General features: G+C 43.7%; 1 protein-coding gene across 8 annotated transcripts in view; it reads right to left on the bottom strand.

The window, feature by feature from the left end:
• The window catches only part of BMPER (BMP binding endothelial regulator), a 236397-nt gene that overhangs the window by 196059 nt on the left and 12425 nt on the right, over positions 1–27913 (bottom strand). For all 8 annotated transcript variants that reach the window (XM_070511687.1, XM_070511719.1, XM_070511712.1 and 5 more), the window contains exon 3: positions 7285–7384. In XM_070511687.1, the coding sequence (XP_070367788.1) occupies positions 7285–7384 (100 nt within the window). The remainder of the gene's footprint in view (positions 1–7284; positions 7385–27913) is intronic.

The raw sequence follows: 27913 nt of genomic DNA, 5'->3' as shown, positions 1-27913 counted from the left end.
TGGAGGGTATTTCTTTGTCCTCCCAGTAGAGCCAGCTCCTTGAAGGCATGGCCATCCTCTGGTTGATCTTTGAGTCACTAACACTTGGGCAAGTGAATGATATAACTTCTCTGGCCCTCAGTTTCCTCGTATGTAAAACGAGAAAGCTAGAATTACCTGGCTGTTGTGAGGGATAAGTGGTGAGCATAAACTGACTAGCTTAGTATCCAGCATTGTGGGAAAACGAGTCCCTTTGAGATTACTGTGAAGATAATAAGTGGAGGTAAAGGTCTTAAAATCAACCCGTTAATTCACACTTTGCAACCCATAGAGCTTCAACAACACTAAATGGAAAGGCAAATGCCCACAGCTTTCACAAGGAACAAAGTCATCACTGAGGAGTTATGTTCCTAACCAGTGGCCTGGTCTCAAACAAAGAATGGGAATGACCCATAGAGACCCATAAAGAATGAGCACAGTCATAAAGACCAAGATGCAATACATATAAACTTCTGTAATTACTTAAAGGAATGAAATTTGGCTCCACATAATTACAAATACACTATGAACACTAATTACAGAAGTGGCCCCAATATATGGCAGTATCCATAGGATAAAATACAAATATAAACATAGCATAATATGGGAATTTTAATTGATCCCAAATAATATGGCTTCTTCTCACCCTGCTTCCCATATTGAAAGCATGACAAACAAAAAGTAATAATCTCAGACAGCCTTCAGATGCATCTAAGGTGGAGTAGGTTTGATAATTAGGATGATGAAGATGATGGTTGAAAAAAATCATTCTTAGAAATAAGGCAAATAAAACATTCCCCCATTCTTCAACTAGCCTATATTCTAAATTTAGGTGATTCTATAACTGCAGTTTGTCAGCACTGGGCCAAATTTTGCAAAAATAATATCGGCCAAGTCCTAATTTGTTGACAACTGTCAGTGCTTTTTATATTCTATACATTTTCTATTTCATTGAAAAACATAAAAGCAATTGATGGCCCTCAGCTAGATTCCTTAAAAGGAGTTGATGCCATTTCTCAGCAAACCACAGAGAGGAGGAGGAAAATATCCCTTGTGGTATAGGAGAAATTCAGAGAGGGAAATAACTGGGATAGGAGTGTGCGTATGGCAGTCTAAAGTGAGGAAGTGGTGATATGGGCAATATACGGGTGATGCAGCTATATGGGAAAGTTTTTAAAGCAAAGGCAGCTGATTTGTCTAAACGTTGCCACGTGTAATGCCAAGTCTCCCTTCTCTAGTCTACCACCTTTTAGGAAGGGCTTAAAAACTCTCGAGAGAATAGGAAAGGAGACTGGCCCTGCCTTTTTAGGAGGCCACTGAGCAATCCATTACAAGTTAACATGTGCACGCCTCTCCCCACAGCACTTTGATTTCCAGGTTTCTGTCCTTGAGAAACATACACAGGTGGGCACAACAGGAACGGCAAGTCAGTTCCCTGCAGGGTGCAAAACACTGACAATCTACACGTCTATCAACAGGGAGATGTTAAATAAATTATTATACATCTACGCTATGGAATCCATACAACAGTTAAAAAGCATGAACTGTCATGGAAAAATTCCTAAGTCATATTATTGCTGAGATATTTTTTAAAGCAAACTGTGAAAGAATATGTACTGTTTAATTCCATTTACATAAAAATAAAACCAAATATACATAATCACATATAAATGTATATGTATATATGGGTGTGTGTATATATGTGATAAACAGATAAAGGTCTAGGAAAGATACAACAAATTGATCACAGTTGTTATGTCTGAGAAGACTGTTTTTGTAGCTTAAAAAAGGACTTTTTTCTCTTTATTTTTTAAATTTTTTAGTATGATAATGCATTAATGTAATAGTTAGCTAACTAAAGTTAAAATTAAAAATTATTACACTAAGGAAGGGAAGGAGGAAGAGAGAGAAGTTGGAAGGGAAAAAAGAAAGTCCCAATGAATGCTGGGAAGTAGTCAGCCAGTTCTTGGGGTTCAGGTCCCCCCACTCCTATTTATTTACACAACTGAATAACGAGCAAAGAGTTTTGATCAGCATTCACCAGTACTTCAACATTTGAGTTATATTTTCTTGGTCATTATTTATTCACTTTATTTCTTACATCATTTTAATGATATTAAAATTTCAAAATAGGAGGCAAGCAAAGGGTCAGAGAAAAACCATGGCCTCACAGCTAAAAAGGGCAAAAAGATTTCTCACCCCCAAGACGCATTGACTGGAGCATCTAAAAGATATTCTTCCCATTCATTGATCAAGAAGGCCCATCCTCTCTCTTCTTTTTTTTTCTTTCTCTGGCAGCAGTAGCTCTTAAGCCTCAGCTCCCATGACAGTCCTGATGGAGACCTGAAAATGCAGACTCAGGAACCCAGGCCCAGAGCTTCTGATATAGCAGGCCTGCCAGCCTAATGGTGAGACCACGGTCTGTGCCCCATCTCCATCATTTACTAGCTCTGTGATCTTGGGCAAGTCAATACACCTCTGAGTGCCATCACTTTATCATCTGTAAAATGGGGCTATGGTAGTACCTCCCTCATTAAGTTTATGAGGACTCAATGCCTGGCTCTGAGTAAGGACTGCATGTACTTGCTGCTGCTATTTTGATGAAGAGGATGTTGATCTCAGTTACTATTATTAGTATTAGGCAAGGCCCAGGAATCTGCATTTTAACAGGTGATTCTGTGGTCCATTGCATTTTGAGATACATTGCTTACACTCATGATTCCCTCAGGTAAGAGGAAGGGCAAAACAAGAAAAAGCAATAGAGTCACGCACTGCATAACAACATTTCGATCAACAACAGACCACATATACAATGGTGATCCCTTAAGATTAGTCCCACACAGCCTAGGTGTGTAGTAGGCTATACCATCTAGCTTTGTATAACTACACTCTACGATGTTCACAGAATGATAAAATCACCTAACAACACATTTCTCAGAATGTATTCCTGCCTTTAAGTGACACACAACTGTACTCAAGGGAAACTCAAAGAAGCTAGCTCTCACTACTGTTTATCCAGTTAGCAATACTAGATTCCACCTTCCCATGTGCTTGCTGATGGTAAAAAGGTTCTTCCAGGAGGGGCATCGCCACTGGGAAGTGTGGTAGACCCACACCCTCCACCCGTCCTGCTGGGTTGGGCACACACCATGCTCACCTCTACAAGAGGCCTGACAACACTGTTGCCTGATCTGTCTGGTGAGTACATGTAAAAACAGCATAAGGTGGTCCGTCTGAACAGAAATGCCTTTCAAAGCACAGGAGAACTAAGTCCACGAGCTCTCCCTTTACCATGTGTTAACTGATCTAAACAACAAGAGGCTCCATTTCTTTGGTAAGAAAAATTCATTGCATATTATTCCCTGACCTGATTAAAATTTTTTGACCCCGAGACAATAGACATCATTCTGCTCTAAAATAAAGTATTATCAACAAGCTTCTCAGTAATATGATTCCTCACTATATCACTCTTTTTGAGTAAGAAAAATCAAAACCCTCAGTGTTAGCACGGGGGAAAAGGATTTACGGGAAACACAGCTGCTGCTCATTTCAGAATTTCTGCTACACAATAAGGATTTGTTGTTGTTTCCTAATGCGAACAGAGGATACAAAAGGGTTAAGGAGAGGTGTACCAGATTCCCTGGGAGGCCCGATCCAGAGTGGTGTCTGCGTTAAAACTAAGATCTACTCTCTACCCGGGTAATGCTCCTCTGGATTCTGTCTTTGGGGTCATTATTCCTTTACTGCACATGCTCTTCGGTTTCAGTTTCTTATATTTACCCTTGCCAGTGCGAAAATCCAGGATACGACCTAAATGCCCAGAAATGGAGAAATGACCTAGTGAATATTGGTACATTCCTACAACAGAATCTTACATACACCGTAAGGACGATATTTCCAAACAACTTGAGAAGATATTATGTCCTGATGTTAAGTTGGGGGAAAAAAACCCAGAAGTAATACAATATGAGTAGTAAGATGTCAACTAGGTAAATACTTTTACATGGGAAACAAATACAGAAAGAAATATACCAAATATTAACAATTGTTATTTCTGGGTGGTGGGATTATAATAATTTGATTTCTACTTTCCCACAGTTTAGACTATTTTTCAAAGCTTTTTCTATGAGCCTATGTTACTATTCTAATCAGAAAAACATAAATTAATCAGTAGCTAAGAGCAAATACCTTAAAACCCATGAGACAAACACTGTATTATGGAGCAGAAATAGAGAAAATGAAGGGGGCATCTTTAACATCCACCTGCAGGGCCTAAAAAGTCAGATCCATTAAGGAGTTTCTCTCACAAAGGTCCACCTCAACGTAAGCTGGGGATTGTAACCTCTTCCAAAATGCCTTGACATGACTATCAGAAAGAGAACTCAAGGGCCAGCCCAGGGGCATAGTGGTTAAGTTTGGCACACTCCCCTTCAGTGGCCTGAGTTCATGGGTTCAGATCCTGGGCACAAACCTACACCACTCATCAAGCCATGCTGTGGCAGCAACCCACATACAAAATGGAGGAAGACTGACACAGATGTTAGCTCAGGGACAATCTTCCTCAAGCAAAAAGAAAGACAACTCAGGATGCTGAATTCATTGGTCTATTCTTGGGTCCAGTTTAATTTTAAGAGGCTTATCTTCTTAAGGTCAAAAAGAATACTCAAGAAATGTATTTGTCTGGGGTATCTCTTTCCCTTGGAAGATTAGGATAATCGGAGGAAAGAATGACGATAAAGGAGACAGCAGGACAAGAAGGAAAAAAGGTTACACAACAGCAACAGAAAGTTCCCTTCTGTACTACACATAATAGGGAAATGAACGGAAAGCCTGGGGCATGTTCCCTTGACACATTCTGCTTCCATCCTGTTCTATCCATCTGACCTCTCTCCGATGAGGCAGCCTTGCAAGATGAAGATGGCAAATAAGCAGTTTAAAAAATGAAGGAAATAGAGGAGGTTCTTTAAGGTGAAACAACAGTAACTTAGACACACATTGGCTCACTAACATCTTTTTAATTGTAACTAGTTTGACCATCTGCTTGGGAAATTCCTCATAAATTACTATTTCAGGTCTTGCATTGATAGCTCTCAGAAGTCATATGGGTAAACATCTGACTCCCAACTCTGTGGGAAAGAGGCGAGAAATAAATTCAGAAGGTTCTGAAAAGATATCATCCCAGCCCATTTGCTCCCCCCGAAAGACTTCAGCAAGTGTGTCCTTATAGTTAAGCCCATGACGTTTTTAAAGAACGCCTACTCTACTTACATGAATTGAGAAAGGTTTACCCACCAGGCACTGTGCTAAACACTTTGAATGCATCTTCCCATTTAATTCCCTCCAACAGTTATTATCCTCATTTTACAGGTGAGGGAACTGGGGTGGAGAGAGGTTCCCCATCTCTACCTGCTCAAGTAGAAATGTTGGGGTGTTCATTTCCCAGGGCTGCTGTAACAAATGACCACCAGTTTGGTGGCTTAAGACAACAGAAATTTATTCTCTCACAGTTCTGGAGACCAGAAGTCCAAACTCAAGGTGTCAGCAGGACCATGCTCCCTCTGAAGGTTCTAGGGAAGAATCTCTCCTTGCCTTTCCCAGCTCCTGGCATCCCCATGTCTTCCTTGGCTTGAGGCAGCATAATTCCGATCTCCGCCTCCTTCCTTCCTTCCTTCCTCCCTCCCTTTTTTCCTTCCTTCCTTCCTTCCTTCCTCCCTCCCATTCTTCCTTACTTTCACTTTTAGTCCTCAACAATTATTATGGTTTACCATACTAACGATGGATGTTAAACAATTTGGCATTAACACTTGACATGTGGATTTTATATAATAGTGTGTTTTGACAAGTTCACACGATCTTCATTGAATGTAGAGACTCACGGGTTGTCACCACAAATAGGCTTTAATTTACCTGGTTTCTGTAGAGCTCTTTTTGATGGTTCTTTCAGCGCCCCCACCCGTTCCCTCTAAAAACGTCTATTCTCTGTGGGGATAGAAATCACCTGGTACTAGGTCAAGATTTCTTTCAGTGTTTCCCCATCCAGGCTGCAAATAGAATTTCCTGGGAGCTTTTTTAAAAGATACATGCCTAGCCCCATCCCCATAACAAGTGAATCTGAATCTCAGGGAACAGAGCCCAGGTGTTTATATCTGCCTCTCTTGTTACACAGCTGCCCTCTCTGTGTGTCTCTGTCTGTCTTCTCTTCATATGAAGATACCAGTCATATTACATTTGGGGCCACCCTAATCTCGTATGACCTTAACTAATTACATCTCCAAAGACCCTATTTCCAAATAAAGTCGCTTTCTGAAGTTCTTAGTGGACAAGAACTTTTGGGGACACTCTGCAACCCAAGACTATTGGATTCAGACTTGGTAGTGTCACTCCAGAAGAACTCACATCCTGAATGACTGTGCTCATTTTGCCTCCCGGGGGACCCTACTCTGTTAAGCACTGTTTACACTCACACTAACAGACACTAGGCAATGTCAGAGCGTGACCTGGCTCTTGTCCTCAAAGAGTTGATGATCTACTGAATGCAAATGAGATATCGAAGGAGGAAAGCACACCACTGAAGCATTTGTGTGAACTTCTGTATGCCAGAGAAACTTACAGGGGAAAGTGATGGATGAGGGCCGGGGGACCCTGAGCATAGGCAACAGCTGGACACGTTGGGAGGGAAGATCTGAGCAAAGGCAAGGAGGCAAGACTAGGAGCAGCGTGTTCAAGAGGGACACATGTGCTGGAGGTCCCTGGAAAGGAGGTTGGAATAAGGGTATTGTAGAGATGCCTCAGAGACAAAGGGAGGAAATTAGATTTAATTTAGAAGGAAAGAAAAAATTTAATAGGGATCAAAATGATAAAATTTGGGCTTAAAGACTCCTCTGGCAGAGGTGGGCAGGGCAAGCAGGGGGCCTGGAAAAACTGAATGTTGAAACTTTTTGACAAAATATGCTTGTGTGCACGTGTACCAATGTGCATAGGCATCATATTCGCATCTTCCCTGTAACATTTCAACAACCTTCCTCAGAAAACAAACCGAATATGCAGTTGGTCACCATGCTTTCATCCCTCCACTTGGAAGGTCCCCTTTACTACCAAGCCCCCAACACACACACACACACACACACACACACACACACACCAGCTTCCCTCCCAGCACCTATTTGCACCCCAGCCAAGAGCTGAGTGAAGAGAAAGGTGAGAGAAAGAGAAATAAAAATGTCTGAGGTGACAGCCAAAAAAGAAGGCGGCCAGGACGGCAATCACCTTTGCACCGCTCACAGCAGGCTCCCCTCTGCTTGATGGCCAGGGCACAGTCTCTCGACAGCACTGGGCACTTCTCTCTCTTACAGGTCACTTCCTTGTTCTAGGCAAAAAGAGACAAGAGACATTTGAAATAAACTTCCAACAGAATCCTCAGAATCCCAGCACACGGCTACCTAGACTCCATCTTCCACTCTTGCCTTCTTCTTGGCAAGAAAACTCTGTGTAGCAAACAAGATTTTGCTCTCTCTGGACCAGAAATATCCATCTAGGAACATAGGACTCTTTCAGACGAGGGGCAGATAAGAGGGGATGAAAAGTCCCTTCTTTACAAGCAACTTAACCGAGATAACTGAATGCCGAGAAAGAGGACTTCTCCCGCTCTGTTCTAAGGTTTCTTTTCTGTACACACTATAGAATGATAATATTTGTGTAAATCATATTTTGCCCATTGGGCTACCTGGGCCAGGACTACATCGTGAGAGCAAAAATATTTGCACACGGATGTCCAACAATCCTTAATAGTAGAGTGCATTAAAATGCAGCAATCTAAAGTTCCAACTCAAATAATGACAAAGCTGAGTATTGAATCGGCTCTGTTAGAGAAAAAATAATATTCCCCATGCCAAGCGGAGACACAGTCGTCAGTGTTTTATAGCTGTGGGACAGCTGCGTTATATTAGCACTTATGCTAATGAAAGTGCGGTGAGTATTCACATCTTCGGTTTTATCCTGAAAGGTTAGCTGTTAATGTGACTTAGAGAAGATCCAAACATGATGTATGTGCCTGATTATAGACTGGAGGCAGGTAAACTAAAAATACTATGTCAGGAAACTTCAACAAGTTCTGAGCTTTCACAAGCGTCTGCTACATGCTGGGTGTTGTGGCTTTCATTCTCATTAAAATCCTGTGAGATAAGTATTAGCACTCTCCTCTGTTTACAAACAAGAAAACCGCTGCTCAGAGAAGGTCTGTGACCTTTCCACCATTAGACAGCTTTGCAGTGGTAGACGTGGATTTCAAGTTTCAACTCACAAATGTGTACAAGCCATGGCCTACCACAATCATTGCCTGATTTACGGGCAGATCAGAGACTGACCAGCTCTCTCGCCTCAAGATGAACCTAGAACCCTCCTGGAATATGTACACGAGAAATCTCAACTCAGCCCTGACAATGACCTGGGAAAGATTCACAGGTGTACCCAGTATGCTTCAACGTCATGAGAGTAAGGAAGATCTCACCATTTCTGGTCCAGAACCAAGAAGCTCTGTGTGTGTGTGTGTGTGTTTTAGGGGCCGGGCATCCAAGCAAAGCCCATATACCAAATTCCAGCCCTAAAGCAGTTCTAAGATAAATCACATCACTTTCTGTGCTCCCATCAAATTCCCTGGGAGCTCCAGAGACCCCCAAGATGCTCCCAGGATCTAATTCTTTACCCTAATTTTTTTTCCTTCTTCTTCTCCCCGAAGCCCGCCAGTACATAGTTGTATATTCTAGCTGTAAGTCCTGGTTACGCTGTGAGGGACATCATCTCAGCATGGCTTGACGAGCAGTACCATATCCACACCTAGGATTCAAATCCAGGGAACCTCAGGCTGCCAAAGCGGAGCATGGGAGCCTAACCACTTAGCCACGGGGCTGGCCTCCCAGGGTCTAATTCCAAAATGAATCCAGATTGTCATCTCCTCCCCTTTCAAACGAATAGAACTTCTCAGAGGTCAGAACCCCACTCCCTCCAACTCACGAATCCCCACTCGCCAGAGTGAGGCATATGGAGCCTTGGGACAGCTGGGCCTCGCCATCCCAACAGCTCTGCTTCTCCAAAGTCCTGTTATTCCACTCCCCTGATGTCTCTGCAGGGCCACTGAAGCATGGGGATAATGAGCCCACCGTGACCAGTGTTGCTCAGGCTTTTCCACTGGATGACACACAGAAAATGACCACCATTTCAGGTAAGGAACTCTGAGGCCAACGGCAAACACACTACTGAGGCCGTGCCCGCACCTGCCTAGCCAGCCAGAGAGAGGGCATCAGTCCTCGGTCACCTGTATCCCTGCCCACAGGGCTGGCATTATAGACCTTCTGTTTTTCCGTTTATTGGTTGTCAGTGTGTGATGGGAAGGGGTGGTTGAACTGAGTAATCCAGTCTCCCTTTGTTCCTGCTTTTTGGTGTCTATTGTGGTAAGGTAAGGGCCCTCATGGGGCGAACTTCATTTACGCCTTAAAATCCTGTGACGCGGTGGTCCTCATGCTTAGCTGCAAACCAGGAGCCCTGTGCAGTTCTTAACAAAGACTGGCACTGACTCCCACCTCCTGAAGGTCAGATCTGAGTTATCTAAGGACCAGGCCTGGATGTTTTTCCAAGCTCCCCAGGTAATCCCAGTGTGCACCAGGGCCGAGAACCACTGCTGTGTGGACAGTATTCTTATTGCCAGCCTGGCTGAGATGGGCTGGGGAGTGGTCCACAGGCCCTCAGTGAATGGCTGACCTGCAATCTCCAAGCCCTCAGAACTCCTTCCCTTACCCTTTCCTTTTCGTCACGATGGCAGCATCAAGACTCACTGTAAGTCATGGCCCTTTGATTTATTTTCATAATTTTTCTTAAATTACAAGCATAAAACGCAGTTACGGTCACAATTCAAATTAAAGAAGTATATTTAAAAAAACAAATAGTGCCCTCCCACTACCACCAAAGTAATCAAGAACAACGGTCAGTATACACACCGTCTGGCATTATTAACAGGGACTTCGCTTTGTAAAGTGCAGTTTCTCAAAGCCACAGAAGGATACGGACCACCTCCTTCCCAGGGGGTCTGTCACATGAACTCACTCCCCAAGCAGAGCATCTGTCCCCTAGGCTTTATGCACACAGCAAACCTGGCTGCAGCCTTGGGGAAGGGCCACCCTCCCAAGCTCATCTCTTCTCTGAAGGGCAGAATCCTCAGACACGGGGAGTTCAAAGCTCTAAGGGCAGTCGGAGCGGGTATGAAGTTGCAATTCGGGGTCTGATAAATAAGAAGACGCACACTGTCTTAAATATGGGAACTCACCGCTAAATTAGAAACCTGGGAGCCAGTCACAATCCATCACAGATCCCAAGATTCATAATAAATAGCTCATAATTACAGTCCTCACAAAAGTTATTCCAACCAGATGGTTTGCATATTGACGTCTGGAATTTTTTTGTACACACAAACCTAAACCTTAGCTGTAGGTTTAGGAGGGGTTTTCCCCTCTTCTAATAACACTTGGAGTTGTGCTATTGCACCATGGGTCATGTTAGTGCGAAGCTGCATGTCTGATCACTTCCCTGATGTCTGGTTGGTGAGGATATGGAGCACACACTTAGAATCCCGGGCCCTCGAAGAAAGAAAGAAAAATCACGGAGAATCGCTAGTGACAGGCTGATTCCTCCATCTCCTTGAACCCAGCAGCTACAGAGGAAATTCAAGCACAGGTTAATTAAGCCCACTCACTTCACTTTCTCTGATTTTGCCAAGACACAAAAACACTGGTCTTCCAGCCAGCGGCTCTGGTGAGAAGTGGCACACATGAAGTCATGCCCTGAGGAGCCCATCTCCATTGGTCGCCCCCTCCCCATATGTACCAAGTGTCCTCTGCTCTGACTCAAGGTCACGGCTCATTCAGTTCACATTTTCATTCAAGAAACGTTTTCTGATACTGATTCACACTTACCGAACACTTTCTATGTACCAGGCTCTGTGCTAAGATTTTTACACGCGTTATTTCACTGAAACTCCACATTGTCCCCATTTTACAGATGAGCAACCAAGGTAAGAATCTTGCCCAGGAGGCAGATTGGGAATACCAGCAGAGGTCTGTCTGACTCCAAAGGTGCGCATCTAAATGCTGCACTTCGCCACTTCCCAGGCATTCGGGATACAGACAAGAACAAAACAAAGTCAAGGTCCTGAGGCCCCAGGAGAGATAGACGCCTTCCTGAGGCTTCCACACATGTAAAATGAGCTCTCTAACAAGAGCAGAATAACTCCCTGGAGCTATGTCATCTCCATCCTTGGAAAAGTCTACAAACACCGGCTGATTTCTGGTAGGGAGGAATGTCGTCCCCTTTTGGATATCGACAGGTATCTGTGCCTATCACACCTTTGAAAGCCACACTGGGGTCCTCAAACAAATGTTTCCCAAGATTCCAGCTTGAGTTTGAGTCTCCACACATCTAAGCAATAAAAATGGTGGCAGAAGCGCACTAGAGGAAAATGTCAGAATGCTCTAAAAAACTAACCTAGGTAGTGTATAAAAGGAACAAACCTTCATCATGCTTTTCATTCTCAGTGTCTGCCTCCCGTGTTTATCACTTTCTACGGTCAGCCAGCCTGTGATTTACCTGTTGTCAAAGGCATCTGTTTGCACAATTCCCTCCTTCCCGGAAGACCAATATCAAAATCCAAAATACAGCCTCTGGAGGCGCATGAAATAAAGTGCCAGTATGTAAAATAAAAAGGGGTAGAGGGAGCAAAAAAGAAAAAAATCTACATGGCTGGCAACAAAGCTCTATAAGGATACAAGCCAAACCACAGCTCCAGCCAGGGCCAAGTTCAAACAGGATTCCGGCAGCCAGCTTGCTGTGTCTGAGGTCTGCCACTAGATGGCAGCACAGAGTTCCCTGGGTTTAGGAACTGTGGCCGTGAGACCCGCTGGTGCCTCCTGAGCATTTTTCAGCGTCTGGTGCGGAGGGAAATGATCTCTCATTGACGGGCAGGCGGAGGGAGGGGTACAGAGAAGATGGCAAATCACCGTAGAGAGATTTTCCTGTTTGCTTTCCTCAAAAGAAAAGAAAAAAATGTTTCTGAGATGCCTTTGTTCTATTTCAAGCCTATGTCTTGGACATTTTTTTTTTCTAAGATTCTTCTGGGACCAATCCTATTATGAAATATGGAAAGTATTACCTGACCTTTCACTTAAATTTAAAAGTAATAATAAAATAAAAAACAATTGGAGAGGAAAACACAGCAGCTAATATGATGGGAGTGATCAGGGAGAAATGTCAGCCGGCAGATGCTGTATTTTAGACTGTGAAACAGCAGCACGAATGTCTTGAAAGAAGAATGAAAACCAAAATACCTGGTTCCCTGCCCGCGGATCCTCCATTTGATTAGCCATACTAGGAAGGTGGCAGACCACACAAGTCCTTTCCTCTAGAAAATGACATTATTTTCCTTCAGTCCTCGTCTCTTGTGAGGCAAAGCCTGCCTTGGAGGCAACCAACTGTCATTTGGCAAACTAGCAAGTTCTAAGTGGCAGATCCTTTTTCAGAAAATCAAGAAGGCTGTGAAATGTAGTAGTTTTTTTTGCCCAAATGAACAACACTCAATGTGTCAATGAAGCACATGGGCCGGGTAGTATCATTAGAGGGGATAAAGAGGTAGAAGTGACTCTGTCCTAAATTAGAAACCCTCCAGACTACCCCACCATCCTACATATGCACACACCCACTTCTGTCATTTCATCACTGTAGTCTTATTTGGGGAGGGGCCCTACAGATGATGCTTTCAAGAATTCCCCTGCCAAAATGCAAATATCCATAGGGATGGACCCACATTAATCCTGAATAAACTATTCCCCTTGTCATCAGCTACTGCCAGGGGACGGACACCCAGCACAGCGACTCTGAGAAGTAAGGGAGCTCAGCAGTGGAAGTTCTGGAGCAGCCCAACCAAAGACCTGGCACACGTTCCATTGTACTCAGTGCTGCGGAAGCAAGAAAGAAATCACGCTGCAAGCTTCCCATCTATTCTCCAGCAACTTCCACACTTTTGGAGGAAATAAGACATTGAATATTAGCTGATCACACAAATACTGCAGTGTAACTTCTGGCACCTAGTGGGAAGAACAGAGAGAATTTCACCTTGACATAAAGCCATCATGGTCGGTGACCACGAAGAGAACCCTTTGAACCTTAATCAAATTCTTTTTATTAGAGAATTTATTTGAAGCACATACACAATTGTGTTTCAGTGTTTAAGAGTCTCAAAAGTGCTCACAGAGGAATTTGTTTTTAGGAATACGGATGTCTTGTGTCAAGTTTCCCAAGGAGGAAGGTGATCCAACATCAGCATATGTGTTCTCCTCGGGATTTCTAGTCTCCCCATGCATGGAGTCAAAGAGGTCAATCTTTCCTTGAAATGCCCCGTTGTAACCCAATTCCAGCCCCGAAAGAGCCAAAGGGAACTTTACGGCACTTTTGAACACGGGTCACAATTTCTCCTAGGCAATATTATAAAACTTCTCATAAACAGAAGAATAATACTTCGTGTTTACATAGCACTTTTCTTTTAAAGAGTTCTGCAGACATTATTTCATTAATCCTCACAGGTTTCTTAAGATTTGCAGATGGAGGAAAGGCACACAATGAAGTTAAGGGTCTCAGGCCCCTCAAAAAGCTAGTTAGCAGCGGACTTGGGAACAGAACCTGGTTCCCAGGCTGGATTAAGGGGCCAGCCAGGGAGGTTAGTTGCTAGGGCACAGCATTAAAATTTATGGGTGTATCATATTAGAATTAGGTTAGCTCCTACATGACTGTTGAGATTTTAAGAATAGATTAGTATGGAGTTGCGCTAGTCTGGAACTTTTCTGGAAAGACAGGCCACCTGGGTCAGCCATGTGAGGTCTCCTGCCATGTTCCCTGCCTTGTTCTAATAAGGAACCTGTAAAAGGTGCCATAGGAGGAACGGGCCAAAACATGGCTAAACAGACCTGACTTCAAAAAGTTACAGTTCTAGTATGTAGAGATGTAGGCAAAGGCTGAAAGAAAAGACCCAAAGGGGGCAGGTTCCATTGCTTGTCACCAGTTTTGATAATGAAACATGTAAAATTAAGCGATTCTCTCTCTGGAACATACGGTCAGGGGAAATCCTTTGCAAGGAGCAAGAGCCCTCCGAGGGGAGACAACACAAGCTTGTACCTGCTCCAGCCTGTCTCCTTTGGACAAAATCCGTTCTTATACTCTTAGAAAATAATCATTGGAGGGTAGGGGGAACTGAGATTGCTCAGTGGTTGCCAATGGCAGTATTAAATTTGATTGATGATTTATTGTTTTAATTAAGCTTTTCTGTGCTCGTACTGAAGGTACAATTGACTTCCCCATAACTCTTGCACAGAAAGAGCTGGGAGGAAAAAAAATGAAAAGGCAGTTTGATCTACTACAAAGCCCCAGAGTACAAGTACGAGGCTCTGGGCCATATCTCCCAGCTCAATGAAAGCTGAAAAAGAAAGAGAGAGAGACAAAAAAAACTAACAAAACCATTTCGCAAGTGAGGAAAGTGTGTTTGAGAAGGAAGATGACCCACCCTGCCCAGCCAACAGAATGGTTTCCCAAGATCTCCTCTTCCCCAATTGAGTGAGGTCAGTGGGAGAGGTGGGAGGTGTCAATGGCCCTTGCTTTTAAAGTAAATTAGCACTTCCAGATCTTTCTGAACCCCCAACCTCCGCTGCTTTTGCAAATCCCTTCAGGACCCAAAGCCACAGAGCTGATCCATCGCTAACCAAACAATGAAATGGCATACAATTTTCCCGCGCAGGTTGCTGAACTATTAAGGATAATAGCACCTGACATTTAGAGAAAAATCTATGATTTGCCAGACCGTGCTGAACACATTTTGCATATTACGTCCTTTTTGTCACAACAAGCCTGAGGAAGACACAAATTTATCCCTATTTTATGGGTAAGAAAATTGAGGCACAGAGAGGTTAATGGCTTACTCAGGTTTACACAGCTAGCCAGGGCAGAGATGCAAACCCTGGACTCACTGATATCAGAGTCAGTGACTTCATCACAATGCCATACGGCTTGGTTTAGAGGCTCAGATGAGCCATCCTTGCAGCTAAGAATTCAAATGTTTGCCTTTGGTAAGCACTCCCCATTTTCAGACCTTTATAAATCTTGGTGGTTCATGGTTTCATTTTGAGCACATCAGTAAAAATAGTGCCTTTTAGGAAAGACAGATTAAGTCTCCAATTTCGAAACTCAAAACAAGTCCCCGTCTCCGAATGCCCGGTCATTTGCAAGATGGACCAGAACCTGGACCCGGAGCCCCAAGTCCTCTCCTTGCTTCCTTGATTTGGATGGGAGGTGTCTCTCCCGGGAAGTTGGCAGCATCCCTTGGCCATACTTTTGGAGTCTTACTGTTCAAGTATCTTGCAAGAACATAATTTTGGAGACTTAAAGTATCTTGCAAGAACATCACGCAATTCTTTGTACTACATCTGGGAGTGTTAATCTTTCTTCCTCCTGTCTAGGCTCAGCAAGCCTTTACCCCAGAGACCTGGACCCTGGCAAACTCGGCTTTCTCCAGCCCAGCTAACAGTGCAAACTCTGAACAAAGCTGCCCTTGAAGCCCAGCCATTTAAAAGACTTTATGAAGCCCACTGGGGCCCCCCGATTATTTTGCAACAAGTCATATCCCATGAAGAAATTCACTTCTCTGCAACACAAAACAGAGGGAGATTAAAGAAAAAGGCAGGAGGGGCTGGGGGGCAGAGAAAAGAAGTAAGACCCCCTGCTGTTCTGTCTGGCCAGAATCGTGTCTTTTAGTACCAATATCCTCTACAAAGACGATGTTCTGATGATATATGGCCCTAATACATCACTAAATGACAGTGTTCTCCTGATCCTGTACCTTGAAAATATGACACGTGCCAACAGAAGCAACGGGGGATTAATAAGGAGGCCTTTTTTATATTTAACTTCCCTAACATTTCAATTCTTTTTTAATGGGCTTTAGTTTGTCGGAGGGGTTGTTTTGGGTCCTATGCTGTTTAAGGATTTAGGTCTGGCTTTTTTTTTTTTTTTTTTTTTGGCCTTTTCAAGGAACTCTCAGAACAAAGAAACACAGGCCATTAGAATGTCCCGCTACTCAAGTACAGCTCTGATTTAAAACAGGGCCGTGTCAAACAGCTCCTCATTTTGTTTAATCATACTTTGAAATAGAACCGAAACATTAGAGATGGCAGAACACAAAAGAAATAACCACCAAATAAAAATAGTAGCCCAAAGAAAGTAGCACTGCCTGGTTTTTATTATACTGTACGTCGTACAAGCAAGGGGTCTGCTGGTAGCGCCACATTAACGCAGGTGGAATGGACTGGATGCAAAGCAGCGAGCGACTTAGCGCCGTGGAGCCTGTCACAGACGCAGCTCTGCCACCATCCCTGGGCTCCCAGAAGGCGACTAGAAAATCAGAAGGTGGACCGTGTAACTTCTGCCAGGGGACAGGAGCCTGGTATGTGAATTGAGAGGAGTAAATGTCAGCATCTTTCCTTTATTTTGCCCAAATGCTCAGGTCCACCCTTCTCTTCTCCCAAGTCAAAGAGACTCAAACAGCTGGGCTGAGGAATGGAGCTGATGCCGCAGAGAAAACATCCACGGACTCCTAACCTGGAAAGAAGATGTGAACGAGGGATGAGGAAGAACAGAGCCCCACAAAGAGCAACGTGGCCTCACGCGCCAGTGGCCCAGCTGCCTCTCCCAACACCTTTGATTATTTTACACTGCTGGGCGCCCTTCAGCACATGACGAATAATGAGTCAACTTCTTCCTCGGCCCAAAATGAAAACAAAAAAGAAAGGAGAGATGAAACTCTATGAAAAGTTTTATGCCTTTCTGGCGACTTCTTTTGAACTCTTAGATGATATGGGGGTCCACCTCCAACCACCAGCAGGATATACGGCTCAGAGGGCATCAGCCGGGCTTCCCAGTCTCTGAGGGACGGCATGGAACCTACAAGTCAGGTTGGTGGGGCATTGGAGGTAGCGAGGAGTGAGGGTCAAGGAGTTAAAAATAATAATAAAATTGGAGCAACTTCCGTAAGTTGTGATATGATGTTAAGGAAGGACACCTGGTGATATTATTTTGGCGGTCCCTTCTCCGACTCACCACAATATAAAAAGCTGGGCTCCCTGGCTACACAAAGATGCTGATAATTCAATGGACCCTTTTAATTGTGCAAATAGATGATTCTCTGCCAAAGAAGAGGGAACACATCCAAAACATGGAAACCCAATGTCTTAGATCCCATTTGTGTCCCAGCCAGGTGACTGGTGGTAGCAAACCACTTCCTCACATGGCCAGCCCCAGAGGGCTGTCTCCCTCTTGTCAGCACCCGTCTCTTTCCTGCATCACCCACCCACGACGGATAGAACTCACCAGGTCCTCAAACGCCCTCATTCCTGGGGGTCCACAACAAGCCACTGAGCAGATTTCTCACAGAACAGAATAGAAGATTTTTCACAGGTTGCCCGTGAAACCCCAAGCGCTGTTGGGAGCTACAAAAGTACCTGATCTTGACAAGTAAATGGAAGCTGACATCACAGGGAATAAGCAGGGCAGAGGAGCTGCTCGCAGCCCATCTGTCATCTTGACAAAGTAACTTTCTGGTCACTAGTGAGACACTTTTGAAGACATCTGCACAATTGACCCCGACCACCAGCAATCACAGAACCTTTCAAAGGGACCCCTGGGACAGCAGGCTTTAGAGCTGGCTCCTGCCGTTCTGCGTCCGGATAATAGTAAGAGCAGCGGGATGCATCAGGTGCTGGAAAGATCCCTGCTCCTGGCTGTATTCACACTGGTCCTGACCGCACAGGATGTCCAGTCAGCCTGAGGAACGTCAGGCAGGGCAACAAGAGAGGCAGGAGCCCTCTAGCTGGCTGGAACTTCCCAGAACTGAAAAAGCCAGTCTCAGACAGCATCCCCCATATGAAGGCAATTCTGTGAGCTAGAGTTAGTCTGACTCATTCAGCAGGGCCATTAGCAGCATGTTCTCTTCACCAGGGCTTCCCAAGGGCCACATGCAGATGTCAGAAAGAAGTGGAGAAGCCACAGATTTATTTCATAGGTTTAGAATGTAATTTTAATCCACTAGCTGCCATTTTCAAACTCATTAAACAATCAACTAATGCCAATTTTGCATATAATCCACTTCTGATTAAGGTGTTATCAAGAAATGAAAGTGGCTAGTTATCCACAAAACATTAACATAACATAAACTTTTTGTTAAAGGGATTCACAACAAATGCCTCATTTTAAAAAATCATCAGCTATGATTATTACTCTTAATAATTGGTTTTTAAAAGGGTCTTGCTGTCAAACAGCTTCTCAGAAGCTTTTAACATCTAAAACAAGACAAAAGTGTTAACAGAAAACAAATGGCCTTTAGAAAATGTGACATCTTGGCTGTATACTTGGATTTTTCTGTGGGTTAAACCTTTGCACTACAGAATTCAAATCTGACTAAAAACCCATGAATCTGTTTAACAAATAGTGTTGAGCCCCTGCTGTGAGCCAGGCACTGTGCCAGGTTTTGCTGGGAACAGAAAATATGAATCAGATACATCTTCTGCCCTAGAAGAGCTTACAATCCAAGAGGAAGAGGGGCCGGAAGATAAACACAGCAAAAGCACCTCGAGTGTCGCAATATGAGTGGCACTTAGTGCTATTCATGAGTTCAAAGGAGGGAAAGGTCAGTTTCAACCAAATTCCATGGCCACAAATTCACTGAGATCATCCAAACCATCTTGGTTCTGTAGACATTATGTGGGCCACTGAATGAGTCTTCAGAAAGTTTTGTTATACAGTTATCTCACTGAGACAGAACTTGACCTACATACGTCAGCACCTTGGGATCTGACAACCTCATTCAGCGATGACATTGCAGCGCACGCCGACTTACGTGTGCCAGTGTGGCTCGGTGTGGTGAGCAGTAGATCACTTTGTTTTACATATATCATGGGAAGAGATTTTGTGCCACTTTTTTCTTGCCCTGTGAAATTGTAATATTTAATACATTTTGCTAGTCTTTCGTCTCTAACAAGTTTTAGGTCAAGTATAGAATACCTACATACTGAATTTTAATTTACATTCCAAAACTGAAAATTATCATGCTACTTAGTAGGAGCAGTAATATCTATTTTTTTAAAATAGTTTTTGATAGGAAAAATTTTATTTTATAATTATTATTCCTTATAATATGTCTTGCTACGATTACATTATTCTTCATTGAAGACAACTTTTCAGTCAGCATATTTGTATAGTTTTCCCTCTGTCAGACTTGATATGCAAAGTAATGTAAGCTATGAAAAACACAAGTCGTCATTACAGAAAAAGCAGAGTTTAGAATAGAAAGAAAAATTTATAATTGATTTTTGGGGAAGAGAATTAGCTCGATCTTCAATTTACTTAATCAAAAACTTAAACGCAAATGGCACATACTCATTCATCCAACAGATACGCACTGAATGGGCCCAGCACTGTCCCTGGCCTTGGGGGCACAGCATGAAAATGAGGGTCCACGTCCTCCCAGAGTTGACATTCTAGAAGGAAGATCTACAGGGAACAAATACATGGGTGATATAACAAGCATCACTGAGGACTTTGGAGAACATAAAGCAGGACCAGGGAACAGAATGACAAGATATGGCACTGTTGGGAAGAGTGGTCAGAAAAAGACCCTCTAACAAGGAAACATTTGCTCAGAGACCTGAGAGAAGCTATATATACAGAGAATATGGATATATAATGGATAAGTGTGTTCCAGGTACAGGAAAGAGCAAACACAAATGCTCTTGTGGAGAGGGTAATGGCTGGCATGAGTGTTGGGTATCATGCAGAAGTAGCAAGTTGCCCAGGAGTACAGCTGGAGCAGAGTGAAAGGGGAGGATCTTTGGAAGATGAGCCAGAGATGGCATCAGGGGCCAGATCATGTAGGGCTTTGAAGACCACAGTTATACTTTAGACTGTATTCTGAGTGAGATGAGGAGCCACCAGAGGATTTTTCATAAATAAGTGAAACAATTGGATACATACTTTTAAATGGTCACTGGTTGATAATATATTATCCAGAGGCAAAAGTGATAATGAAGGTAGTTAGAAATTATCAGATATATTTTCAAAGTTTTGCTGCCAAGATTTGTTAATAGATTGAACATAGAATGTAAGAGAAAGAAGAATCAAGGACCCCCTGTTTGACGGCCTGAGGAAATGGAGCATTGCAGCTGACATCGTTGGCTGGAGGAAACTAGATTTGGGGGAGGGGTGGAAACAAGATCTCTGTTTAGGCCATTTTAAGTCTGGGATGCTTCCTAGACATCCATGTGGAGATGCCAAGTGGACCTTTGGATATATGAGCCTGGACTTGAGGAGTAAGGGGGCTGGGAGCATAAAGTGGGAACGATTGGCATATAGAGGTTTTTAAGCCATGGATCTGTATAAAATCACCTAGGGAAGGAGTGTAAACGGAGAAAACGTCTTGACTGAATCCTGGGGCCTTCCACTTAAAATTTGAGAAGGTAAGAAAGACCCAGCAAAAAAGGTCTAAGAAAGAATAGCCAAATGCACAAAATTCTGATAAATCCATCATGTAAATATTGAGAGAACTCTATGCATATAAATCCTTACATACACATACACACCTACGAATGATCACTGGTTGAGATTATTACATTAATCCAGTGGCCACCAGAGGTCACCTTCTCTCAGCACCTGCCACTCTGCCAGATACTTAGAGACCAAGACATCTCAGGACAGGATCGTCGCTGTCCACCATCTGCGGCTCACCAGAGATGCTGCCTTGCCACTGCTGGCCACTCCTTATCCCAAGTGCTAATAACCACAGTGCCTGTCAAGCTACATTTCTGAGGGAATAGACTCAAGTTTAGGAAAATTCTGACTGGCTAGAAGAGCTGAGAGAATGAGGGAAAAGTTCTAGGATCAATGTCTCCAACCAACAGGGCTCGGACCCACCAAAGCCTCGTGACCAAAGGCTGGGTGAGTGTTGAAGATGAACGTGGGGCGAGACAAGGTTCAACCCTTAGGAGTCATCAAAAGAAAGGGAAAGGGACAATCTCTCATTTTAAGTTTTCCTTCTCAGTTATACTAAGATCTAAAGCCAAAACTATGGGATGAACAGAGTCCAGGGTCAGACCCTCCTTTCAATTTCTGATCCCAAGAAATGTGGCTCAAAGCTGGGAGTGTGATCTCATCTATGGCAGGGTACCTAGGATACAGGGATGTAGGGAAGAGGTCTGCACTCCCAGGCAGGCACCAGCCAAGAAGCAGAAAAGCCAAGACCCCACAACCACCTTGGGGCTCACTCTGGAAGTGAGCGAGAAGCAGAGCCAGCGGAGAAGCTGGAGCTAAAGATGTGTTGCAACTTGGGGCTTAGTACTTCTCTCTGTCCTTTCAACATAATATTTCCTTCCCACAAATTTGAAGGCTGTTAAAGTTCCCCTGGGTTTTACATTATATCAGCACATCATCACTAGTGAAAAATATTTACTAAACCCCCACCTGAGCGCTTGACACTGTTCTATGCTAGCCCTTTAGCATTCCCAGCAATCCTTTTCTTGACCCCTCAATCATGATCACAAACCACCCTCCTCTGGCCTTCTACCAGCTCTTCCAATTCTGCCTATGTCAGAGAGCTCCCCCAGACACTGCATCCCTCATATGTCTGGCCACCTCAGTGCATGTAGGAAGAACAACCGTCCCACTGTAACTCTGTTTGTACATTTCATTATGTGGCTGAAACCAAGAATTAAAAACTGAAACTGAGAAAAACGAGACACAAAACTTGAGGAGTGGTGACATCATGGAAATGCTGGGTTAATAACAGAGAAAGAAAATAACATGGTGAAAAATAATAAAGATGAAAGGATAAAGGTGAAACCCTGAAACAATGAAATGCCAGGCTAACCCTTTATTTTTTTTTTAATTCTCATTTAAAGAATGGAAAACAGTTTAGCAACGTGACCAGAATTATGTGAAGACAACATGAATCAGAACTTGGTCAGCTTGACTTTACATTCTCCCTGATCAGGGAAAGGAAGGTGTAGGCAGACAGGTGTTGGTATAAAGAGAGAGAAAAGAACTATAACTTCCCAGAATGTTCTGTTCTGGATGAGCAATGTACCTGCTGGACAGAAGTTGCCAGTGGAAGGAAATGGCTTGTATTATAGAGGTTTGGGACTGGAAGGGCTTGGGATGGGATATCGCTAAATCCCACTTCACCTGACCCTCAACTCCTCCTTGCTTGCCTCTGGTTCCTCCAGATGCTGCTGGATCCCAGCAAGTCAGTCATAAAACCCTGGCCGTTCTGTCAAATTGCTACATCTAGTTGGCTCATGCCGAAGAAGCAACAAACCTACGTCACATCAGCTTCATCCTGCAGCTGCTGCCCATCACAGAAAGACCACAGGAAACGAGTGCATCCTTGTGGGAATCCATCGCATGAAAAGGCTGGCAGCAGCCCAGACAGTCAGCCTGTCCTACCCAAAGGCGCCAGTCAGGACTCTAACTAACTGGACCACGAGAACTGTTAAAAAACGTAATCAGCATGGTAGCTATTTGCTGGATCTCTCTCACTCACCCTCTCAGGGTGCTTTCTCAACCCTTGTGGTCATGAAGTTTTCTCCGAAAGATATCTCATGGAGTCTACCCGAGATGGGTCAGGATTCCTGTACTTGAATTATAGTCCCAACTCTTGCTGAATTCAGTGTGAACTTTTCCTCATTTCACTTTTCTGAGCCTTAATTATCTCAGTTGTGAAATAGGTTTCTTGAGAAAGCCTGCCCTACCTCACAGCATGGCTTTAAAGAAAATGAAGTTCAGGCTACCTCCAATTTATGAACACAGTACAGGCATGTGCCACACAGCGATGGCTCAGTCAAAGACAAACCACATAAACGACAGTGGTCCCATAAGATAAGTACTGTACAGCCTAGGTGTGTAGTAGGCTCTGCCACCTAGGTATGTGTAAGTACACTCTGTGATGTTCGCACAATGACAAAATCGCCTAACGACACACGTCTCAGAACACGTCCCCATAGTTAAGCAATGCATAACTGTATTTATTCATAAATTGTTGAGACTTCCAGTGTGCAAGGTGCTGTTCTAGATGGTTTGAGTGACAGTGAGAAGAATCAGATGCTATTCCTGCCCTGAAAAACCTTAAAGTCCAGTAGGAGAGATAGCCACGTAAATAATTAATAAAATTTCAGAGTAGGCAGGAATAAGGAATATAATACAAGTAACCAACATAAGACTTCAAAGAACGAGTGATTAATTCTGATCAGGTGACTAGGGAAGGCTGGATAGAGGAGAGGACATAAAGAGAACAGCAGTGCTCCAATAAAGACGGTTAACACGCAAGATAACTGTGTGAAAGCCCACAAGAATAACGTCATGGAAAGGAGAGTTGAGCTGTTGATAAGTTTTGTACCAATAACAGAATTTCACCTGTACCTAACCACTATTCAAAATGTTGCTTCCCTGGGGGATTTACCTATATTTATGTTTATCTTTATATATCCTTCCCTTTTCATTAACCTCAGTTGAGAAGAGATTTTCAAAAATTGGCCCCCACATAGAGTCACTGGAAGAGTTTATTAAAAACAGAGATTCTCTGGTTTCCACCAGAAATTTTGAGTCAGACTCACTGGAGTAGGAGCCCAGAATCTGCATTTTTAACAAGCTCCCCAGTCATTCTTATGCACATTAAGAATAGAGCCCCCACTGCTGGGACCCTGGTGGGAGAACAGAGGAAATCAAAGGCAATATTCTTACCACTGACTTGTTAACAACCTAAACTGTGTGAGAGCAGACAGCTAGTCAGATTGAAGTGTGTGTGCGGGTGAGAAGGGAGAAGCGGGGAGAGGCTGCCAAAGATGGGAACACAACTGTCTGTCTGTTATCACCAGTGCTCAGACCTCCACTCTAAGGGCTTCCCCCAGCATGTACACAACTCCTGGTTCAATCACATGTTCACACTTTTATTTTAGACTCTCTAATGATAGAAGGTAGTTTGCAAACTAAATCCATTATCCAAATGTTATATTAAATATATCCATATGCTTATGCATATATATGTGTGTGTGTATATAAATACACAGATATATAATCTAGCACAATCAAGGAACAACAGTTTGTTCTGATGAATCAAATATTCCAACCAAGAGTTCATAGCTATTGCTTGCATGATTTAATCAATTTTCAAAGAACTCTAAAGCAATAAAAGATATCTAACTTCAAAACTATCTGGAACATAATTTAATCTTTTGGTCACGTAAAAAGAGTTTTTCCAATCTCGCAGCACCTCGGGCCGTTATTAAGACGAATGTTCAATAAATGTATGCCGACTTTAATGACCATCAATCATTTTCCTACTTGGGTCCTGCAATTCCATTCCCACATTTCCTGCAGAGCACCCACTGCGTGCTCCCTTTCATTGGTGCGAAGGTGAACACTGCTTCCTTCCCTTGCCCCCACCACCATCAGAGGGGTCCTGAGGACGCGCAGAAGAGCCCATTAATTCAGAGCTGCAGGTTCAGAGATTGAAGAGGTATTAGCGTTGTACTATATCATCTCATTTTATTTAGTTTATGAACCCAGTGTAAACTCACCCTGAATTTAAAGGCCCCTCATTAAGATACATTGCAATAACCTGTCAGGATAACTATCTCCAGTGAAAAATTCTCAAGGTGTTCAAAGTATATATTAGGTTGAATCATGAGAAATTACTGTTTCTATAGGTCAACACCAAATATCAAAAATTTCATATGCTTCAATCTAAAGCCAAAATCTGGGAGCTCTGAATTTCTGCACCTTGGCCAACAAGCGTGTAAATTACTTGAAGCAAATTTCTCTTTGCCCTTGCCCAGTGTGTGGTTTACATGAAACAGAAAATAAATCACATTTTTTAACAAATTGCAACTATTCCCCTCCATGCACACAGGCGCTCACAAGAAGGAAGCCACTACTGTCCGCTGTCTGCATTCCCTGCACACTCCAGCAGGGAGAGGAACAGCGGGCTAGTTCCTCCATCACAAGCCATCCCCAGACTGACTAACAATGCTCACAGAAAGTGCAGGCTCCTGTCCCCCCCCCCCCCCCCCCGTCCCTGCCCTCCAGCTCTTCCCCAAATTCTGATTGAAGTCACCTTTTTGGTGACTCAAATTTCTCTCCCTCCCGGTGCTCACCTATGTGCTAATGGGGCTCAGAGCCGACCTCTGGCGAGTCTCACTGGGCTTGGGAGCCATTGTTTCACATGTGTTTGAAAACAGGAAATCACCACATCTCAATTCTAATAGGCCCCCAGTTCCCCACAAGGAGCATAAACACAGGTACATGGCAGGATCCTAACGCTTCTGGCATAGCAGCTCTCAAGTAGGAGAATATTGATTAATCTTTCATGTCCTCTCGTTCAGGAAAATAGTTACCCCCGGAGACCAAGAAACACTGCTATGTGAATGTCTTGATGCTACTGCTTTTACGCTATAAATCCACAGAGCAGGAGGCACCAGCAGGCTGTGAGCACCTCTAAGATTTGTGAATTTCTGAGAGGTAAAGGCATAGAACGAGGCAGTCAAATGGCACAAAAAGGCGTGACCTTGACCGGAGGCTGAAGCTTCAAGCACCACAGGCCACTGTCACAACACAGGCACATCTGAGCCCAGAGAGAGCAACTGTTGTATCTTGGCTGAAACAGTTGTGTTTAATTAGAAAATCAAATGGGAAAGGAATCCCCCGGTATTTTTAAATAGAATAAATGTGGAAAAGAATGCAAATGTCATGACTTTGCTCACCAAAAAGAAAGCAGAAAGCAGCGAAGGGTTAAAGGAAACAACAGTCTGATTGCCATCCGCAGATTTGCCTGGAAGAGGAACCTAGGAAGACATGTCAAGAAGAAAATGCTCAGGGGCCAGCCTAAACATTTGGTGGCGTAGTGATTAAGTTCACGTGCTCTGCTTTGGCGGCCCAGGGTTTGCAGGTTTGGCTCCGGGTGAGGACCTACATACCACTTATCAAGCCATGCTGTGGCAACAACCCACATACAAAGTGGAGGAAGACTGGCACAGATGTAAGCTCAGTAACAATCTTCCTCAAGCAAAAAGAGGAAGATTGACAACGAGATGTTAGCTCAGGGACAATGTTCCTCACCAAAAACAAAAAAATGTTTATGGAGAAAGAGGAAAAGAAATTAAGATAAAGATGCTAAAAATTCCTCTCCCTGAGGCCCAAATAAACCTAAGAACAGCTTCAGGCCTTCTGGTTTTCACGCCTCCTTTTGGAGGACCAAGCCCAGTCTCTCCTGAAAACAGTCTTCCTGCCTTCCTGCCGTCACCCAGCAGCAGAACCAGAGAGGCCCACCATGCAGGATCTAAAAATGTGATGTTCAGACCATGCCTAACAGCCTCGGCTCCCATGAAAAACCATCTGGCCAAAATCTATTTATCTGACCAAGAAGACAAGAGTTATTTTGGAAATGCATGCTTTTATAAGTTAAAATGTGATGATTGTTATCTCCATTATTTTTATTATTATTGTTATTCTCTTTGAAGTGTCTCTGAAGTACCATCACTCATGTTCCAGGTCCTCTTTCAGAGTCGTTTTATGTTTATCTCATCAAAACAGGGCATTTGGGGGACATGCTCTGGTCAGTGAAGATGCCACTTGTCCCACCCCCTCATTTTCTCTTGTTGAGTTACCTGTGTGAAACCTTAAAATTGCCTTTCAGGTCACAGACCTTTGAGCCCCTCATTTGGCAGATCTGGGTTAGTGCCACCCATCACCTAGCATTTGAGAAAAAGAAAAACCTCATTTCACTACACGACATGTACATACAATAAGGCCTTTGTCCTTGAAAGAAAAACATAATTTTCAACAGAGTCAGCTCCCAGAAGCCAAAGGAGCTAACATCCAAAACCTAATCTAAACACGAAGGCTTGTGTCAAGGTTTTCGGCGGGAGCCTCACTGAAAAGGGGAGGAAATGACTGGGGAACGGCAGCCCGGGGAATCGGGGCATTTTTCATTGTCACTTCTGAAAGCAGAAGTGAGAGAAGCCCTCCTCACCTCCTGCGTTGTCACCGACACGGCTGCTTTTGACAGCAGGATATTTCTATAAGAGGGAATGTTCCTTTTGTCACGAATAAGAGCAGGTCTTAATGTCTATATCGTTCTAAACTTTCAAATGTGAGAACATTCCTTTCAAAGGAAAAGAAGTGCTTCTGTGATGATTATTGAGGATGTCTTGCACAGAGGGGGGTTGACCTTCTGTGACAAACTATCTGAGAGAATCATGTTTTGGAACTTGGAGTTCCACTCTGGGGGGAGCCATCTCAAGTGTTAACAACCCAAACTATAAACAGGAAACTCCAGCCCAACTCCCACTCCAGTCCCAAGGTTGCCGACCTCTCATTGAAGCTGTGGGGCTTACAAAGATGACAGGACAAGGTTCCTACGCTTGAAGACCTCATCTCTTAAGACGTAAATTCGCCCAAGTAACTACACTATGACACAGAACATGCTGGTGAGGAGAAGACACAGGCGCATAGCGGAATTGACAGGACCGCTGGTTGCAAACGTATAAAACCGTGTGATTCTGTAAGGCCCACATTTCCACATCCAGTCACATCAGTTAATCTGGGATTCCCCTGCAGAGGGCAAGGCCCCACACTACAAGTACGCACGAGTGGCTGTGGCTGGTCAGAGAGCAGGACTCCGCACAGTCTAAAATGGGAAGGACTCAGAAGGGTCAGGCTCAGCGGGTCCACTCAGGAATTAGTTTGACATCGTTGCCTCCCACCTGCCACTTCCTGA

This window comes from Equus asinus, chromosome 1 (assembly GCF_041296235.1).
Source record: "Equus asinus isolate D_3611 breed Donkey chromosome 1, EquAss-T2T_v2, whole genome shotgun sequence".
Taxonomy (NCBI): Eukaryota; Metazoa; Chordata; class Mammalia; order Perissodactyla; family Equidae; genus Equus; species Equus asinus.
The sequence above is the reverse complement of the archived record's forward strand: the minus strand, read 5'-3'. Positions and strand labels throughout refer to the sequence as shown.